Here is a 20,059-nt window from a genome sequence, read left to right as displayed (position 1 = left end):
CAGCCTTCCCAGGCCTGGGAGGGAATGCCAATGCCTACCCCATCACCCTAGTTTACTTCTCTGCCTAGCCTTTATCACTGGCTGGCATTTCTCTAGCTCCTTTAGTTAGTTATTTTTCTCCTTCCTCCACTAAAAAGCAAACTCCACAAGAACAAAAAAAAATCTTGTTCTCCCAGCCCTTCCCCAAGGCCCAGCACTGTGCCTGTGGGCACTTGGGAGGTGTCCCCACCTAAGTGTCCAATGAATGGACGATGAATCCACGGGAGAGCGTCTGAGCGGCTTAAGTGGGCGTGTGTGCCTGTCCGGTCAGTGTAGACACACGAGTGTGAGTGTGTGTGTACACAGGCTGGCTGGAGAGACCACACTAATGTGGACTGCAGTGATTGGGGTGTCCCCTTCCTGCGGGAAGGACAGGGAGGACAGCATGTGGGTTGCCCTCCCCACGGGGAGGACGGTGGGTGGGGGCGCACAGCCAGGCCCGGCCGAGCCGGGGGCGGTCCGGGGCGCCCCTCGGTCCCGCCTCCAGGCACCGGGGGCTAGGGCCGGCGACGTGGCGGCGGCGGCGTTGCAGGCGGGGAGGGAGGGAGGGACGGAGGCGGGAGGCGGGCCGGAAAGTTTGTGGGCGGCCGCGGCGGGGACTCCGGCCCGGGATGCGCGCCCGGCCCCCCAGCGCCCGCAGCGCGCCCCGGAGCCCCGCTCGCCATGGGTAAGTCGCGATCGGGGCGCCACCGCGTCCGCGCGCCCTCCCCCGCGCTGCACACCCGGCCCGACGCCGCCCGCTCGGGGGCGAGCCCCGGACGGCAGGCCTTGGCTGGGGGCTGGGAAGCGACTTGGGCACACTTCCTTCCGTGCTCCTATCTGCCCAGAAAAAAGTGACCCGAGAGGGCTCCTTACTTGATACTGAGCGCTCACTGGGGCCAGGCTCTCGCCTGACGGCTTTCAGACTTGCAACCAGCCCAGGCAAGTGAAATTCTTCCTGTTCTGCAGACGAAGAAACAGAGGCTTGGAAGGGAGCAAATTCATTATCAATTTGCTGAGCACTTCTGTGCCCCAGACCTGGGGATGCTGCTTGAATCGAACAGACAAACCTCTGCTCCTGAGATATTCAGTAGAGGGGAGACAGAGGAGATTGGCATGCAGAATTGTGGGGGGAGTAGGGAATTTCTTTGTTGCTACAGGGGACCAAAGTTTCAATTTTTCACTCTGGATTCAGAAGCCTCAAAGGGTCATTCATTCATTCATTCACCTAGTATGTGGCAGACATTGATTTAGGGGCTGGGGACTCAGGGTGAGCAAAATAGATAATAAACCTCTCTCTCATAGAGCTGACATTCTAGTTGAGAAGATAAACAAGTACATGAATAAAATAATCTCAGAGAGTGATAAGGTGCTGAGGAACACGTATAATGAGGTGGCATGACAGAGAGTGATAAGGAAGGCAGATTGTGTAGGTAGGCAGGCAAAGAGGGCCTCCCAGAGTAGGAGACATTGGAGCTGAGATATTACTCAAAAGAAGTGGGCTTGCTAAGATCTGGGAGAAGAGCAGGAACAGCCAGTGCAAAGGCCCTGAGGCAGGAGTAAGCTGGTGTGGTCCAGGCCAGTGTGGCTGGAGCACAGTGGGCAAGAAGAGAGAGGTGGAAGGGAGGTCAGAGAGGTAGGCAGGGGCTAGATTGTGCAGGGCTTGGTAGGCCATGGTGAGAAGTTTGGATTTTATTCCAAATGATGTGAGAAGCTGGAGAAAGGTTTTAAGCTGGGGTGGGACATTGCATGAAGTGTGTTTTAAAAACTCACTCTGCATTATTCTGTGGAGAATCATAATAGCTAACAGTAGCTATAAGATAGACAGGCATGTGAGGTAAGTATGACTACTAGCCCCATTTATAGATGGAGAGGCTCAGAGAGGTTAAGTGAGCTGCCCGAGGTCACACAGCTGTGGAGGGGAGAAGCTGGGATAGAACCCCAGCACTCTGGCTCCAGTCTGCATTCCTAACCACTGTACCACCCAGCCTCTCATGCACAGGGTAATGGTACAACTGGTGACCAACTCCAGCTCTGGCTCCAGAGTCCATGCTCTTACTCACCGGGGCACACTGCCCCAGAGCCTGAGGAAGATGGAGGCCCAGAGAGGTCAAGGTCCTCCCAAGGACACTGAGATTGGCCCCAGCCCCTTGCATCTGCCTCTCTTATCCCTCTGCTGCCTCCTACGTTAATTCAACAGCTACTCACTGAGCATCTACTGTGGGCAGGGCTGGGCCTGGGCGGTGGTGGAGGAGGAGGGGAAGGTACAAAATAACTAGGCTCCATCCTCCGCAGAGTTCCCAGGCTGCTTTCTTCGTGGCAGGGTCCAGAGACTGGGCCCTGTATATAAATTTGGGGGTCAGAAAGACCTACGTTCCAGCCCCCATCCTCCCACTTCCCAGGAGCATCATTTTGTCAACCTCTCTGACTTTATCTCCTCATCTATAAAATGGCTACTGTAAAATACCATTATCACAGGGCGGCCGTGAGAAGGAGGTGAGAAAATGAACTTAAAGTGCTCTGCTCACCACCTGCACTGGGTAAATGGTCAGTTAACGTGAGCTTTTGTTTTTTAATCGTACCCAACATTGGGAGTCAGACTGCCCAAGTTCAGATCTCTGCTCTGTCACTTGCAAACTGTCACCTTGGGCAGATGTCTTCGCTTCTCTGAGCCTCGGTTGCTTCATCTGTAAAATGGGAATGACCACAGTGCCTGTGTCATAGGGCTGCTGTAGGGACTAAGCCGGCTGATACAGGTATGGCTTCTAGAAGAGGAGGGATGGCTGGCCATCGTGAGCACTCTGTGAGTATTAGCTCTTTGGGGACGTTTGGAAGCCAGCCTTCTGGGTGAGGCTATTCGCATAGATCTGTTTCACTCCTGGCTTCTCCCTGGGGCTTCAGGGGAAGCCCTCTCTGGTCGGGGAGGGACCCAGTGCATCGTGACTTCTGATTCAGATGCTGCTCTGGTGTCACCGACAGAAGGCGTCCTGGGACTTGCAACTGGTGATACGTGAACCCCAACCCTGGGTTTTTTCCCCTCCACCTGCCCCCTGATTCTCTCCCTGGAAGCTCTGCCCTCCACAGTGCGGGTCTTGGAGGACTAAGGGATTTCCTCTAGTGTGAGACGGCTTCACATACAACCTACACTTAGACAAGAAAGCCATAGAAAGGAGAGCGGTTCCTAACTCCAGGCTGGGCTGTCCTAATTTGGGGGCCAGGATTCACTCCACTTCCTGTGCATGGCCACTTCCAGGCCCTGGACCTCCCCAGATGCTCAAGGGCCAAGATCCTTTCTCTCTGAATTCCCTACGTCCCCAGAGTTCATTCATTCATTCATTCGATCATCTGTTTATTCAACAAGTATTTACTGAGTGCCTGCTGTATGCCAGGAACTGTCCTCAGCATCAGAGAGACAGCTGAACAAACAAACAATTCCTGTTCCTTTGGGGCTGACATTCTGGTCCGGGAGACCAATAAAAACATAAAAAATGTAGTTATTTCAGATGGCGATAAGTACGATGGAGAAAAACAAGCAGGGAAGGGTGATACGAAGTGCTGGGTGCTGTGGGAGGTTGCACCTTTAAGTAGAGGGCCAGGGAAGGCCTTCCGAGAAGGTCAAGTTTGAGCAAAGACCCAAAGGAGGAAGGGAAGGAGCAAGTGGAATGGAGGGGGAGGGATTCCCCGGCAGAGGTGACAGCTAGTAAAAAGCCTTGAGTTGAGACGCCCTTGGAGTGAGGAGGAACAGCGAGGAGGCTGCTGTGGCCGGAACCGGAGCCGAGGGCGAGGAGGCAGGCCCTGCAGGGCCTGGAAGGCCAGTGTAAGTACTGTGGCATTTTTCAGAGTGAAGTGGCAGCCTTGGAGGGCTCTGAGCAGAGTGACCTGGCCTGCCTTAGGCTTTCACAGGGTCCGTCTGGCTGCTATGTAACTTTCTTTTAGGTTCAAATGCACCTGACACAGCCCCTAGAATGCCACGTGGTGATACCGCCGTGGTCTCTGACTCAGTCATTGGTTCATTGGGCAGAAACCTCATTGAGTCTGTCTTGGGTGTCAGAGCAGGGCTGGGGCCCTGGAGGCACAGAGACAGTAAGTCCCCGTCCCTGCCCTGCCCAGTTTAATAAGGAGGTCACATCAACGAACTCACCATATGGTGGGAGCAAATAAAGGAGAATGCAGAGTTGGTTGGAAGTGAAAAATGTGGCTTGGAAAGTTGAGGAAGATTATGGGAATTAGTGAGGGCCTCTCTCAAACTAGTTTAAACAAAAAAAGCATATTTTTGGGAAAAGTCTGTGGCTTCAGGCATGGTTGGACCTAGGGGCTCAAGCATTGTTGTCAGAAATGCCTCATGGGGGAAGATGGCCCCCAGCTGCTCCAGGCAAGTAAACTACCAGCTTAGCGCCCTCAGTGATCAGACACCCCTGGGCTGAGCCAACCCTCACTGGCCCAGGCTCAGCCCCGTGGCGTTCACTGCTGCCCGGGGCCGGGAGCCTGCTGATTGGTCGGATCCGGGTCATAGACACAACCTTGGAGCTGGGCAGTGGGAACAGTCATTTCTGCCCAGATCGGGAGACAGAGGCAAAGGACAGGGAAGGGCAGCTTTCCGCCAGAGGATGAGGATGAATGCCAAATAACAGACCTGTATTACTGGAGGCCCTTCGGGGAGGTGACCGTGAGCTGGCACTGAAGAGATGAGTGGGCATTTGGGAACACAGGCAGTGCCAGCAGAGGGACCCGCACTTGCAGAGGCAGAGCAGCATGAAAATCCATGGTGTGTGCCAGAACAAGCGTTTGCAGGGTGTGTGTGGGAGGCAGGCGGGGAGCGGGGACGGGGCGGGGAGGAGAAGTGGCTGAAGGGTTCAGCTGGGGACACCAGCTCCTGAAGGGCCTGGGATGTCATGCCAACGAGTTAGGGAGCCTTGGAAAGCTTAAGGAAGGGAATGTCTTTCTAATGGCCCTGACTCCTTGGAGGCTGTCATTCATAGTTCCTGCGACAGTATCCTTTCAGCACAACTGTGTGACTTGGGGTCTTCCTGAGAGCTTTATTTCCCCTGCACTCTGCCCCCGCACCCCTGCTCTTTCTCTCACATCCCACCTACGTCTGATTGGCTCTTGCTTGAAGTCAGTTCAGCAAAGCTCTTAAGTACCTGGTTTTGGGAGTCAGATGGGTCAGTGTTTGAGTCCTGATCCTGTTGCTTCTCAGCTGCGAGCACACTCTGAGCCTTCATTTCCCCATCTGTAAAATGGGGATAATTGTAGCAGTACCCTCTAGGGTTGTTATGAAGAAGAATTGAGAGAAGGCACCTAAAGTCTTTGCGTAGAGGAGATGCTCAATAAAAGACACCTGTTATTGTTACTATCTTATTTTTGCTGTTCGGCTCTTACTGCTGTGACCCAGATCTGCCCTGAGGCCTTTTCCAGCGGAGCCTGTGGACAGTCGACTTTGCCTCTGAGCCCCTTGGCTGGGTTCCCTCTCACCTCAAGAGGAACAGAGGAAATGGCAAACAAATTCTGTGTTTTCACTTGATTGCCTCATATGGCCTGGAAGAACCTTCCCTTCTGCAGTAAACACCAGGAACTGAGGGAGGCGGGGCACAGGGAGCTGAAGACCGGGCAGGACCTGGGCAGCTTCCCTGGGGGGTTTATTGATGGTCGTGAACAGGAAGGAGGAGGCCAGCCAGGGAATGGTAGGGGGTTATTTCCCTGCGGGGCAGGGGCGGTCAGGAGAAGGATGAGCAGAAAGGGGAGAATGATTCCTCCACCCATGAAACTCCTCCCCCTGCACAAAAATTGCCTAACAGAGATGGGACGAGGCAGAAGAGAGAACAGAGCGAAATCATCATCATGCCACGGTTTTGTAATGGAGTGGGTAAGGGTACAGACTGTGGAGCCAGACCGCCTGGCTTTGAATCTAGGCCCAGCTACTTACTACTTTTGACCTTAGGCAAGTCATTCACGTCTCTGATGATCAGTGTATTCATTCACAAATCCTACAGAAGCCCACCTCCCTCATAAAGTTGTGGTGAGGATTACATGAGTTATTGCACTTAAAGGGCTCACAGCAGCTCCCTATCCAGAGAAAACACTCAATAAACCTGGCTATATAGTGTTATGAATGTTCTTGTCAGGTCCAGGGTGGGGTGGGTGAGATGTATACTGCTGGATTACTCTAGATGCTTCCAGAAATATTTAAGTTTAAGTGTGTGAATTAAAAATTAAGAGTAACCTGTATAACTGCACTGCCAATATGGCAGCCACTAGCCACATGTGGCTATTCTCACATTTAAATTAATTAAAATTAAAAATTCAGTTCCTCCATCACATTAGCCACATTTGAAGTGCCCGATATCTACATGTGCTGGTGACCACCATGGATCATCTCTCTCCCCAGCTCAAGCCTCCGAGGGCTTCCATCCACTGAGAATGAACTTCATCACTGTCTTCATGACTTACCAAGCTCCGCCTGATCTGGCCCATGCCTAATTCTCCTGCCTCATCATCTTCCGCCACTCTCACTCACTGGGCTCCAGCCACTCTGAGCTCCTTGCTGAATAACACAGTGATTAAAAGGCTGCACTCTCTAGCCACGTGAGCTCTGCCAGTTACTTTCTGTGTGACCATGAGAAAGTTTCTTAACCTCCCTGTGCCTTGGAGGATGATGCTAATAATACTATGTTATAGGGTTGTTGCAAGAATTAAATGAGTAAATACATGTAAAACTCTTAAAACAGGGCCTGGCACTTGGTAAGTGCCATATAAGCACGAGCTATTAATAGTAATAGTTGTTGTTCAAACATACCAAAAACTATCCTACCTCAAGGCCTTTGTTCTTGCTGTTTCCTCTTTCTAGAATGTTCTTCTCCCAGATTTTACATGGCTTTCACCCTCACGTCATTCGTATCTCTGCTCGAAGAAGCCTTAACTGACTACCTTGGTTAAAATAGAACTTCTCCATCACTCTCAATCCCCTTTCCCTGCTTTCTTTTTTTTTTTAATGACACCTGTCACCACCTGAAGTTATATTATGCATTTATTTGTTTATCATCTGTCTTTTTCTATTAGAATGTGAGGTCCTTGACAACATCACTGTATTTCCAGCCCTGAGAACACTGCCTGGCATGTTGTAGATGCCAGATAAATAAATTTTTGAATGATTGGATGGATGGATGGATGCGTGGATGGATGGATGGGTGCGTGCCTGGATGGATGGGTACATAAGGAATGGAATACAAAGATGGGTGGATGAATGGATGTATTTTTGGATAGGTGGATCAATAAATAGATGGATGGTTAGGTGAATTAAGGAGTAGATGAACAGACAAATGGATGGAAGAAGATGTGGTGGATGGGGCAGATGGATGGATGGAGGAGTGGATGATGAAGGGATAGATGGATAGATTGATCAATAAATAGAAGGCTGGATGGATGAAGGAAGGAGTGGATGGATGCATAGATAGATGGATGGATGGGTGAATGGATAAAGTAGACAGATGAGTGGAGGGAGAGATGGATGAAGGAAGAAGTGGATGGATGGATGGATGATGAATGAATGGATGCATGAATGCATGCATGGGTAGATGGATGGGTGGGTGAATGGATGGAGTGGATGGATGGAGGGTGGACGGATGAAGGAAGAAGTGGATGGATGGATGGATGGATGGATGGATGGATGGATGGATGGATGAATAAATGAATGGATGGATGGATGGAGTAGAGAATGGATGAGTGGATAGATAAGTAGATGCAGTAGCTGGATGGATAGATGGAGGGGTTGACAGAGGGAGGGGAGGTTGGATGGGTGGATCTCTGGCAAGGAACCATCCTGAACTCTGCCCCATCGCTTTTGTTTTCCAGGCCGCCCCCTACCGCTCCTGCCCTTGTGTGCCTCTGTGTCTTTGCTGGGTGGCCTGACCTTTGGCTATGAACTGGCAGTCATATCAGGTGCCCTGCTGCCACTGCAGCTTGACTTCGGGCTAAGCTGCTTGGAGCAGGAGCTCCTGGTGGGCAGCCTGCTCCTGGGGGCTCTCCTCGCCTCCCTGGTAGGGGGCTTCTTCATCGACCGCTATGGCAGGAAACAAGCCATCCTCGGGAGCAACTTGGTGCTGTTGGCAGGCAGCCTGAGCCTGGGCCTGGCTAGCTCTCTGACCTGGCTGGTCCTGGGCCGGTCAGCAGCTGGCTTCGCCATCTCCCTCTCCTCCATGGCCTGCTGTATCTACGTGTCAGAGCTGGTGGGGCCACGGCAGCGGGGAGTGCTGGTGTCCCTCTATGAGGCAGGCATCACCCTGGGCATCCTGCTCTCCTACGCACTCAACTACGCACTGGCCGGTGCCCCCTGGGGATGGAGGCATATGTTTGGCTGGGCCGCCGCGCCTGCTCTCCTGCAATCCCTCAGCCTCCTCTTTCTCCCTGCTCGTACAGATGAGGCTGCAGCCCACAAGGACCTCATCCCTCTCCAGGGAGGTGAAGCCACCAAGCTGGGCCTGGGGAGGCCAAGATACTCCTTTCTGGACCTCTTCAGGGCGCGGGATAACATGCGAGGCAGGACCACGGTGGGGCTGGGGCTGGTACTTTTCCAGCAGCTGACAGGGCAGCCCAATGTGCTGTGCTACGCCTCCACCATCTTCCGCTCGGTCGGCTTCCGAGGGGGATCCTCAGCTGTGCTGGCCTCTGTGGGGCTTGGCGCCGTGAAGGTGGCAGCTACCCTGACCGCCATGGGGCTGGTGGACCGAGCGGGCCGCAGGGCCCTGCTACTAGCTGGCTGTGCCCTCATGGCCCTGTCTGTCAGCGGCATGGGCCTCGTCAGCTTTGCTGTGCCCATGGACTCGGGCCCAAGTTGCCTGGCCATGCCCAACGCCACCAGGCTGTCAGGCCTCTCTGGGGACTCTGGCCTGCCAAGGGGCATATCGCCACCTCCGCTGCCAACAATCAGCAAGAGCCAAGCGGAGCCAGTCTTGTCAACCTCTAAGAAAACCAAGCCTCATCCCGAAGCTGGGAACCCCACAGCCCCTCTCCTGCCAGCCCTAAGCCCCGCCTCCCCCGCGTCCCCTTCTCCCGCCCCAGAGCAGGCCCTGCTGCACTGGACTGCGCTGGTCTGCATGATGGTCTTTGTGAGCGCCTTCTCCTTTGGGTTTGGACCAGGTAGGTGGGAGTTTTCTTGCAGGTAACTCTGGAGCCTTCCACCCCTTCTAGCGGGAAGCTTGGGGACCGAATCATTCAGGGTCTCAGAGGGACACTGGCGGTGCCTTGACCATGAAGCGCGTGAAGCTTAAGCCTCAGGGCTCCCAGCTCACTGCAGGCACTCCTTGTGAGGGCGGGGGCCTAGTTTTTTGTTTGTGATTTTTTTCTTATAAAGGCCCCAAATCGGTTAAGCTTCAGGCCTCATAAAACCTAAATGTGCCCCTGGATAGCTCACTCAAGAGGGTTTACTTGAAAGGAATTTAATGAATAGGGTGACCAGCCATCCCAGTTTGCCCAGGACACTGAAGGTCTCGTGTCCCAGGAAACCCCTCAGTCCGGGGCAAACCGAGACCGCGGGTCACTCTAGAGGATTCTTACAGGCGTGTGGGGAAGCAGCCAGGGAGAACTGGCTGTCAGGAGCCTGCCGTTCTGCTTGAACCACATTGTTGGGGGGATGGCCTGCTGGACCATGGGTGCCAGGCCCCAGGTCCTGGCCGCAGCCTAGGAGCCCTCCCTGCTCTCCTGTCCTAGTGACCTGGCTTGTCCTCAGCGAGATTTACCCCGTGGAGATCCGAGGGAGGGCCTTCGCCTTCTGCAACAGCTTCAACTGGGCCACCAACCTCTTCATCAGCCTCTTCTTCCTCGACCTCATCGGTGAGTTCTCTGACCTAATTCCTTGGCCCAATTCCTTCTAGATCCAGGAACAGTTTCCTCCAGACAGAGCCACGGCTTCTGTATCTGTCAGGGTATAAGTGACAGAAAACCCAGTGCAAACCAATGGATGAACAAAAGGTAATATTTTTGTCTGAAATCACTGAAGAGAAGAGGGTGGTTGGCTTCAAGCACAGCTGATCCAGAGGCTCCAACAAAATGTCAGAGCCATGTGTTTGATGACTCCAACAAACCTGTCGGCCATCCTTCACTCTCTCGGCTCTGCCTCCCGCGCTGCGGGCTTCATTCGCAGGCAGACCCCCTCACGGTGGCAAAGATGGCGGCCAGCAGATCTCCAGCTTGGCAGCCCCGTGACAGGAGAGCATTTCTTTCCCAGGGCTCTTGCTCAAGTCCTGGGAGTGACTCTCATTGGCTCAGCAAGGTCACATGCCCATCCCTGAACCAATCACTGTAGCTGGAGGGCTGGCATATTCGAATGCCCAGGCCTGGGCATATACCCACCCTGGAGCCACGGGGTGGGGACAGCCTCACCCAACAGCATGGACTGGGGTCAGGGGGATGGTTCCCCAAAGGAAAATTGCAGTGCCGCTATCAGAAAAAGGGGGAGGAGAGGCTGGGAGACAAAGACAACAGAAGATATGACTGAAGCTTCTACCTCATTCCAGGCCCCATTAGTGGGTGGGCTGGCTTGATTGGCAGCCTGGGAGTTGAGGCTGAAGGAGGGGAAGAGCTGAAGCATCCAGTTCTCCTCCTCCAGGAAGCCATCTCTGATTAGTGTGGTGGGGGGAAGGCAGCAAACTCCGGATGGGGGGGATGCGGAAATCTGGAGACCTGAGTGTGGGGCTCTGCCCTCCCTCCCCCAGACAAATCCGTTCTCTTCTCTGTAGCCCAAAGTACCCACTCTAAAGCAGGGGAGTTTTTAAAATTTTCCTATTTGTAGCAACAGAACTGCTCTTCAAATAAATCTTGGTGCAGAAGCTCCACGAAAGTGTCTGACAACATCCAGAACCCTCAGACACGCTGTAAAATTCTCCAGGCCTGATAACATGTGATAGTCTACACCAGTGCTGGTGAGAGCACAGCAGGTGCAGGAGCCACAACCTTTTCTTCTTATTCTAAACCAGCTCAAACTGGCTCATGCCCTCCTGCCAGCAGGAAGGTCTTCTCAGATCTAGTTTGGGTGGCATCCTCTCTTTCCACCTAGCATTCAAACCCAGTCTAAGCAGTGATGGGGTGGGCTGGAAATTATATGGGCCCAGAACACCGGGGAAGGGTCTCTGAGACGCTGAGATGCTCGTGGCCCAAGGCCACTGGTCACTGGGGCCAAAGTAGGCGGGGCTCCTTCACTGTGGGCCACAGGCTCAGTTCTCAGGGTTCAGTTATTTTCCCATTTCCTGCAGCCAAGTGTTTCCTCCTCAAAGGCATAGCCACCCCTGGGGGACTGTGAGAAACACTGGTAGAAAAACCCATCCACCCTGCTTGTCTCCCAGCCCCAGTCTTAGGGAATCCAAGCTTCTTCCTGCGGCCTCAGTCTTCGAACATTCCCCTTAGGTGGAATGAGGAGTGAGTGAGAGACAGGGAGGAAGGGAGGGAGAGACTGAGGAAGGAAGAAAAGAAGGAAAAAAAGAAGGAAGGGAGGGTTTATTAGAATTGTATCATATCCTTCTCATCCCCATTTCACAAATGGGGAAATAACGGCCTTCCAAGACCAGCGGGGTGAGAAGACTAGAACCCAGCCCTCTGCCTCCCAGCCCAGCTCGTGCCCTGCCGTTATAAGAACTAAGTGGAGGGCAAGCTGGTCAGGGCAGGCTGCTTGGAGGAGGTGTGGCCAGGGCTGTTAGAGGTGAAGATGGCGGTGGTGTCTGACACATAATTTCTGCCTCTGCCCCAACAAAGCCCCATCCTTCACAGCCTCCTTTCTCTGTCTTGGGTTGATTGACTTCAGAGGAGTCAGGGTCGTCCCAGGGGTCCTGGTTGCTGGCTCTGAGACCCTGTCCCCACCCCCCGCCGAGGCTCCAGGAAGAGGGAGCGGCTGGGATACTGAGGCTTCTGTCCTCTCTCCCCGACGACCAGTCAGACAGAGTTGGCCGAAACACAATTCCCTGAACGCTCAATTCACCGAATTAGCAATTCATGGAATTTCTGAGGGTTTTCTTTCCAGAGCTGGGCTTTGCCAGGGCCGCATCCTGCAGCTGTTTTGCTGCTGAGGTCAATGTCATCTCCCGCCGCCCCGCCCCGTTCACGTTTGCAGACACAGCGCGTGTTGCTGGTTAGTGTTGTAGGTGTGGGCGAGTGGGCGAGTGGGCTTTCCCGTAGAGACCGGACGCCCTTCTCTGTGTTTGTGGATTTGGGCCTCGGCCCGTGTCTGCCTCTGGGACAAGCAGCCCTCCTCCTGCTTTAAGGTTCTGATCTGACAGCTTGTTGGCCATTCTGCAAGTCAGCAGAATGCAAGTCTGCAAGTCTGGAGAGTCTGCTGTGGGTGGACCGGCCAGTTGGCCCCGGCTCGCCCCACCCACACTCCCGCCCCCTGTCCCCAGGCGCCATCGGCTTGTCCTGGACCTTCCTGCTGTACGGGCTGACCGCCATCCTCGGCCTGGGCTTCATCTATTTGTGTGTCCCTGAAACAAAAGGCCAGTCGTTGGCAGAGATAGACCAGCAATTCCAGAGGAGACGGTAAGCGGGGACAGGGCCGGCCTGGGGGGAGAGTCGCCTCATCCCCGAGCACTTCGCTTCAGCATTTAGTCCTCACACTTGCCCTTTGCAGGAAAGCCTTTTTCTTCTCTTCCTGCCTCTCTTCCTGCCTGGACACATGAGTTTTGTCCTGTCTTCATACATGAGCTGTTTTCCTTGAGTTGTTTGGTGTCTTCCTACAGCAGAGTTTCATGTGACTTTAAGGCCCAGCTCATAGGAATTTTAAAATCATGCAGTTATGGACTCACCGGAGGTTAGAATAGTACAATCCTAAAACCACAGACTCTTACAGTTGTGGAAGCTTGGAGAAACAAAACACTATAACCGTGGCCTTTTAAAATCACACACAAAGAACTGTGGGCTTAATCCACTCATTTGGAGGATATTTATTAAGTCCCTGCTATGTACCATGCAGTGTTCTGGGCCGTAGGAAATGTGGCCGAGATTAAGAGGGAAAAGGTCCTTGTCCTCACGGAGCTTCCATTCTAGTGGAGGAGGGGTCACAAATAAGCCATCAACAAGAGTATTTCAGTGAGTGGTGTGTTGTTGGCAGAAAAGAAAACAGCAAAATTCATTGAGAGAGCCCTATTGGCAGAGAGGGGGACAGAGGGCCAGGGGGTGTGGCTAATTTAGAGTAGGTGGTCAGAGAGGCACAGCCTCTCTGAGGAGGTGCAATTTAAGTTACTGAGAAGGAGGCAGCCATGTAAAGATGAGGAGGAGGAGAGTTCTAGCAGAGAGAAGAGCAAGTGCAAGGGCCCTGAGGTTGGGAGTGTATGTGCATGTGCACGGAACAGCAAGGAAGCCAGTGTGGCTGGAACAAAGGGAGGGAAGGAAGGAGGAGGGGTAGAAGATCAGATCAGCTGTGTGGGTAGGAGGTAGGTCACGTAAGGTCTTTAGGTCCCAGAGAGGAGTTCAGAATCTTAGCATCATGGGACCTTGGGCCATTCGAATAAGAGAAGAGAGGAATAGAGGATCGGAAGGGACATGAAAGCACTATAATCCTGAGCATCCTTGGCAAATGCCCTGGTTACTGCTTGCAGTAAAGGGAGTCACCAGCTCCCGACTACCATCCTATTCCTGGGAGGCTCTAAAAGATTAAAAAGGAAAGCAATCAAATACTGAATTGGAAATCGCCTCCCTGCAGCTGTCTGCCAAGTCCCACCCCAGCGTGGCCCCTGCAGGGATGCAGCATTAGTCCAGTGTAAAAACCTCTAACCCAGTCCACCCCATCCCGGAGTGTTCTCTGCCAGCTGAACACCCCAAGTTTGTTGGATGGCACCTGCTGCAGGCCCCTCGGCAACCCAGCCATGTTAGTTAGGAAATAGGTTTGGCTGCTTGGAATAGTCCGGATGTTGAGAGTCCAGGGCTGTGCTCCGAGAGGTCATCCCGGGTCCCAGGCTCCTTCTGTCTTGTTGCTCTGCCGTCTATTCAACAGGACCTTTTCCACGTGGCCCGTGACGTGAACCACCACATTCCTGCAGGAGGGCAGGGGAAGAGGAGGACCCGACCTGCAAGATGCACACGTTACTTCCGCCCACATCCCTTTTGACAGAACTTGGCTACTCCTCCATGCAGGGGAGGCTGAGGAACATTATCTTTAGTCTGAGTAGCCATGTACCCAGCTGAAAATCAAGGGTGCTGTTACTAGACATAAAGGAGGTACAGACACCAAGAGCCACCTGGGATCTCTGCCATACTGGCTTTCCTGGGAGAAGATTCCAGACCCCTCCTCCAGAACAAAGAGCAAAGTAGGTAGAGAGGCAGGTGGAAGCCAGCTTGGGGGGAAGGCAGCACGTGATTGCAGCTGAGGGAGTGTCACGCTGGATCTGGGGACTCAGGACCACATGGGGGGGCCTGGCCAGCCCTTGGAGAAAGGAGGCTGGGTCTGCCATGACCTCTGGAGAAGACAGGAAGTTAGGGGCTTTGGCAGGGGCCAGAGGCAGGTCTGAGTTTGGGAGAGTCATGACTCCAGTCCTTGTAGTTCAGGGGCCCCTAATATGAGAGGCCACAGAGAGATAGAGAGAGAATCTTGACCTTGGGGAGCGTGGGGACAAGGGAGGTTCCAGGGATGCTGACAGCAGGCACTAAGGGGACAGTCTTTTCAGCACCAACTGTCTTCAGTCCTTTGTTGCTCCATAAGAGAGTCACATTCCCTGGAGAAAGTCTGATTGGCCAAAGCCTGGTTTTTGTGCCCACCCCTTAGCCCCCAGCTTGGCCAGGATAGGGCAAAGCTTCTTGATTGACAGTCCTACCAAGACCATACGCAGCACAGGAGACCTCATTCCGGAAGGAAATGGGAGAATGGATGCTGGATAGAGCCAACATCCACTGCTCTGGGGCTTACTTCTCTTCGTGTCCTCACGCCTCAGTGCTTGTGGGAAATAGGGGCCTGCATCTTACCTGTCCACTTCCTCAATTCCTTTAGGGACACACTAGTAACCAAGGGGCTCAGACCCTCTTGCAATCTGTGGTCAGTGGGGTTGTTCCTTTCTCTTTCTAATCAAGTTACTTAGGTTCAGAAGAGACCCGTCCATTCCCAGGATGATATGATCACAAAAAAGAACTTTCAGAAATCCGTCTTTTATCCCAATTTCTCAGGAATCCATTTATTCACTTTCAGCAAATATTTTCCAGTGCCAGCTAGGAGCCAGGCACTGTACTGGGTTCTGGGGACAGACCCGTGCCCAAGAGAGACCCTGTCTCTGGACTTAGAGGGAAGGTACATTTTAATGTAAGGGGGAGAGAGACTACAAAACACATAAATGCACGGATAAGTTAACTTCAGAGTGGCGTTTATACTGTGAGGAAAATAGGCAGGTTAACCTATCAGCAAGTGAACACATCAGAACGTCGATTTGGGGGGTGTCCAGTTTCTTTAGCTAGAGTACAGGTGTACCACAGGTACATTCATGATCCAAATTTACCATAAATTCTTCATGACCGTGGGGATATTTCTGTGTACCTGTGTCATTCGCTGCTCTATTCCCAGGGCCTAGGGCAGTGGCCGGCACATCACAGGTCATCGGTGAATCTGTCTCTACTGAAGGAAAGGAAGGCCTCTCTGAAGAGGCAGCAGTTGAGCTGAGACCTGAATGATGAGAAAAAGCCAAACTTTCTAAGAGCTGGAAGAAAGTGTTCTAGGGGAGGGAACAGCAAATGCAAAGGCCCTGGGGTAGGAGCAAGTAGGGTAATTTGATGAGAGAGACAGGAGACCCACGTGGCCGGGGGTGACGAGCAAGTGGGAGCAGAAGGAGGTGATGTGGGAGAGGCCGGCCGCAGAGAGGGGCCTGGATGTTAGGCTGAGCATGATAAGGGGGCGGCTCTTTCTAAGCAGGAGTGACAGGAGCTGGTCTCTGTGCTTAGAAAGGTCCCTCCAGCTGTGATGGAGAACAGGCTGTGGGGGGCGAGGGCGGACACAGGGAGACGAGGGCAGAGCAGTCCAGAAGATGGAAATGCTCACACTAAGGCAGGAAGCAGGAAGGGCAGCGTAGGGGTGGGGGTGGGGTAGGGTGGGGGTCCCGGGGGATGGTCCACTCCTGTCTCCCCCGGGAAGGCCCCCAGGCCCTGCCACCCTCTGACTCCACTCACTGTGCTCGACAGGTTCGCCCTGAGCTTTGGCCACAGGCAGAGCTCAGCTGGCGTCCAGTACAGCCGCATCGAGGTCTCGGCAGCCTCCTGAGGGGTCCATCTGCCTGGAAGATGCTGGAACCATGGCTTCAGCAGACAGTCTCCAGCTTCCTGCTTGTCTAGGCCCCGGAGCACAAGTGCTAGGTGGTCTTCAAGAGCTGTCCCTGCTTCAGAAGACGTTTTATTGCTGGGGTGAAAGGGATGAAAGTCGGAGAACCCCCAAGTCTTCATTTTGAGTCTCAGGCTCTGAGGGTTCCTAAGCATCTGCTCTCTTGCCTCGGTTTCCCCACTGACTGAATCTCTGCAGTACTTCCAAGGAGAACATCTTATGGAGTCTCTGTTGCTCTAGGGCTTTCTCAGAGAATCTAGGGTACCAACCCTGGCAGGAAGTCTCTCCTGGTATGACCCCTAAATCCAGCTGAGGATACCACATGACTCCACTCTCTTTTTCCATCTGGGGAGGACTTTTTGGTGAGAGAGAAACCTGCTTTTTGGTTCTTAGTTCTTAGTTTTGCTCAACCCCTCTAATTCTCCTTCCCAGAATATTTATTATCCACCAGCAACTCAGACTGTTCTAGTTCTGATTCTGCTGGTGTTATTGCTGAATGACCGTGGGCCTCGGTTTCCCCCGTATGTACAATGGGCGACCTGGCCCAAGTAGTTAAGATCTCTTCTGGCGCCAGTGAGCTGGAATTCTAAATGCTGGTAATATGACAAATATCCAACCTAGGCCCTGCTCTCAAGTTGCTAGTCATCTCTTCGGGGGATATGAGTTTTAATTAGGGGAGAGGTAAATGAGATTCCAGAGTTCTGTGCACTGAAATCCAAGAGCGTCACAGTGCTTGCACCGAGCTCCAGGAGCTGTTTCCAGGGTGCTGAGGGAGGGCTTTGCAGACAGGAGATGGGTCTGGAGGCGGCGTACCTGGTTGTCCGTGTTGCCTCCACCTCTTGGCAGCTGTTGACCTTGAGTAAGTAACTACTCCCTCAAGCCTCAGTTTCTGCATCTGCAGAATGGGGATGATTACACCCCCGGGGGTGTGTTTTACCCCTGTGTCCCTTCAGAACAGTCTTCATCGGATCCCATTCAGCTAGTCGGGGCATGGGGTTCTGCTCGCCGTGTTACCCAGGTCCTCACCTTTGGGACATTGTAAAGGGTCATCCCCCAAGGGGTGAGTCAAGTGGAGATGGAGGCCGGAGGTCACTAAAGGAAGGGTCCAGCAAGAAGGAGCTCCTGGGTGCTGACGAGAACGAAGAGCTGGAGTAGGTCCAGGGTGCTGGCGTCGGACCATCTTTGTCACCATGCGTGCTCACATGGGTGCTGATGCAGCCCCCACAGGACTCTGGCCCTCAACTTCTCCTCTCCCCTCATTTCTAGATGCTTCCCTTATATCCAGTGCTGTACTGGGGCCGGCTTGTACTGGCTCCTGAAAGCTGATTGTTAAATTTTCAGGATTTTTGCAAACTGGTTGTTAAACACAGCCATTAAAAAAATTAAATTATTTAAACGTATAATTAAGTAAATTATATTAAAAACAAAGGTAATAAATACTAAAAACTCATCACTTTCTTATTTTACTACATTTTACTATTGTCTGTGCTCTTGAGGTTATTTACATCTATTATATCTTATGAGGGACAGAGGGGAGAAACTGCATATTTCTTCCCAATTCTGCGTTAAATGACGTCAGCTTGGTTGCTGGAAACTGGCCATGGGAGTGTATTTACATCACGGAGATTAAGGAACACTACAAATCAGGTCTTAATTTCTTGTTCTCTCAATTTTCCAGTCTTAAGAACGTTGGAATGGATAAAATGTTAAATTAAACTTAAAAATGTGTCTGTAGCCAATACATTGTGAGTAGCACAAAAAATGGGAAGAATATTGTTCCAGTATTCGAACACTGTTATCTAGTTCAGCAAACAAGTTGCTCGTGTCAGAGATGAAGGAGCTCTGACGTACATCTTCATCGTTTTACTTTCCTCTTTCTCATTAATGTGAACAAAAATTGCAACCACTTTCACGTCTGAGCTACACTTGTTCTTCAGTGGGGTGAGCGATTTCTTTGCCAAGTCGTATTGTTATCAAGCATTTATCCATAGTCTAATTTTGTCAAGTCATGGCTAAATTGCAGTGATAGTTGGTTTTGGATTCAAGAGTTTGGCAAAAAATTAACAAAAATATTCTGTGAGAACTAATTGGCTCTATGGAATTTATAATAAAGAGTATTTACAATAAAGTGTTTATTATTATTTGTAAATTTTGTGCAACAAACACATCCTTTATCCCAGTAAAATTTATAGACACACACGTTTTTATTTCCTGGAGAGCAGTTATTAAACTTTTACCAGCACACACTGCTTATATCAGTCCTTGTAGCCCCTTCAGGTCCAGTTCTTTCTCCAGAGACTCCCAACCCTCTCTCAATTCTCTTTTCTCTCCTGTCAGCCTAGGAGAATGTTTTCTAGTCCTAGGGTAAATTCTTCCATTTTTTGATCAGGATGATAAACTCATAGATCTGGCAGGAAATGTAAAAGAGTGAAGCCCGTTGTAGTAAGACAATAGGGAGTAGTGAGGTCTGTGGAAACGGGCGAGCACAGCCCCTCTCTAAGGGACGGAATGGCTGATGCTCAATTCTAGCTGGTGGCTGCCGTGTAGGAATGTAGACCTGATGTGGCCTGACCATCTGAATTTTCAAGAAAATCCAGAAATTCAAACTTTGGTGCAAAATTTTTATTTTTTGATAGTGGCAATTGATTTTTAATTGAAAAATAGTTTTTCAGCTCCACAAAACACACCTGTGGCTAAATCATGGCCTTTAGTCTGTGCCTCCACTCTTGATGCCCTTGCCTCTGAAAGGGCTTTTGAGGATCCCAGTTCAATCTCCTTAAAGAATCATGGCTTTTGGAAATCAGTGCCAAGCAAACTGGGAAGCCAGGCAGCTTGAATTGAAAAGGAGGGAGGGGGTGTAATTGAACATGGAGGAAAAGAGACCTGGAGGGAAAAGTCGTTCCTATCTCAACGTATTACCAGCACACCACTGCTTACATCTGTCTCTGTGGCTCTGCAGCACAATCAGGTGTGTGACTTGCACAATTGCTCATCTGTATAATGGGGACGATACTTCTTACCATTTAGAGATGACACATCTCAATCACTTAGTTCAGGGCTGGGCTCATAGTAGGTGCTTAGAAATGATTGAGGAACTGTCCCAGCAGCCTCCAAGGGCATCGGGCCCTGGGTGAGGAGGATAGTGAGGGTGTAAGTGAGCATAAGTGAGGCCATCTTGTTACACTAAATGGCCCCAGGCCCTCCTCCATGTGGCTACTCACTGCTCTGCACGTACTCCAAAAAATTCACATGCTCTCCTGATTTATGGCCTCCACTTATGTATGTACTCCCCAATAGCTTGATAAATTAAAAACTTTGTTCTATGAGTTTCTTTACAGGAACAGGCTGACCGCAGGTGGGAAACACACCTACAAGGTATCCATTACAGCTGACAGAAGAATGGATCAATGTGATGCCTGGAGACTGTCACGCCTGGAGACCAACATCCCTGGACCCTCTCCCTACTGCCCATTTTCCCTATATAACTGCCTCAAGATTCTGTAATCTTGGAAGATGTTTTTTTGAGACATCTTCCCAGTTATGATGGCTAATCGAATTAAAACTTCATTTCTCGATTCCTAACTCGTTGTGATTAATTGACTCTGATCGCGGCGAGCAGAGTGAGTCCATTGCTTGGTAACAAGGGCAAGAACCAGGTGGCGGTTCAGAATTGGGGGGGCACCAAAGAAATCTACAAGTTTGGGGTGCCTGATAGGTGCTCCAAGGTCATTAGCACCAACCAGAAAAGAGATGTGGTCGGTTCATTAATCT

General features: G+C 51.8%; 1 protein-coding gene across 2 annotated transcripts; it reads left to right on the top strand.

Moving 5' to 3' along the window:
- The first annotated feature begins 624 nt into the window (after positions 1 to 624).
- SLC2A10 (solute carrier family 2 member 10) lies at positions 625 to 19,855 on the top strand. Of its 2 annotated transcripts, XR_015555576.1 has the most exons (6): positions 625 to 706; positions 7,867 to 9,150; positions 9,721 to 9,843; positions 12,399 to 12,534; positions 13,988 to 14,300; positions 16,153 to 19,855. XR_015555576.1 is itself a non-coding variant. In XM_004430306.3 (5 exons), exons 1-5 carry the CDS (start codon positions 703 to 705, stop codon positions 16,229 to 16,231), a joined length of 1,626 nt encoding a protein of 541 aa, XP_004430363.1. In that variant the 5' UTR covers positions 625 to 702; the 3' UTR covers positions 16,232 to 19,854. The 2 variants fall into 2 exon arrangements, 1 of the variants encoding a protein (XP_004430363.1); XM_004430306.3 differs by lacking the exon at positions 13,988 to 14,300 and having other exon boundaries at positions 16,153 to 19,854.
- The last annotated feature ends 204 nt before the right edge of the window (positions 19,856 to 20,059 follow it).

The sequence above is a fragment of the Ceratotherium simum genome, chromosome 21, assembly GCF_057802395.1.
Source record: "Ceratotherium simum simum isolate JZ-2026a chromosome 21, ASM5780239v1, whole genome shotgun sequence".
NCBI lineage: Eukaryota > Metazoa > Chordata > Mammalia > Perissodactyla > Rhinocerotidae > Ceratotherium > Ceratotherium simum.
The sequence above is the reverse complement of the archived record's forward strand: the minus strand, read 5'-3'. Positions and strand labels throughout refer to the sequence as shown.

Coding starts and splice junctions, on each gene's coding strand:
- SLC2A10 (XM_004430306.3), top strand. Junction 9,844..12,398: donor CTTCTTCCTCGACCTCATCG/GTGAGTTCTCTG, acceptor CCCTGTCCCCAG/GCGCCATCGGCTTGTCCTGG. Junction 12,535..16,152: donor CAGCAATTCCAGAGGAGACG/GTAAGCGGGGAC, acceptor TGTGCTCGACAG/GTTCGCCCTGAGCTTTGGCC.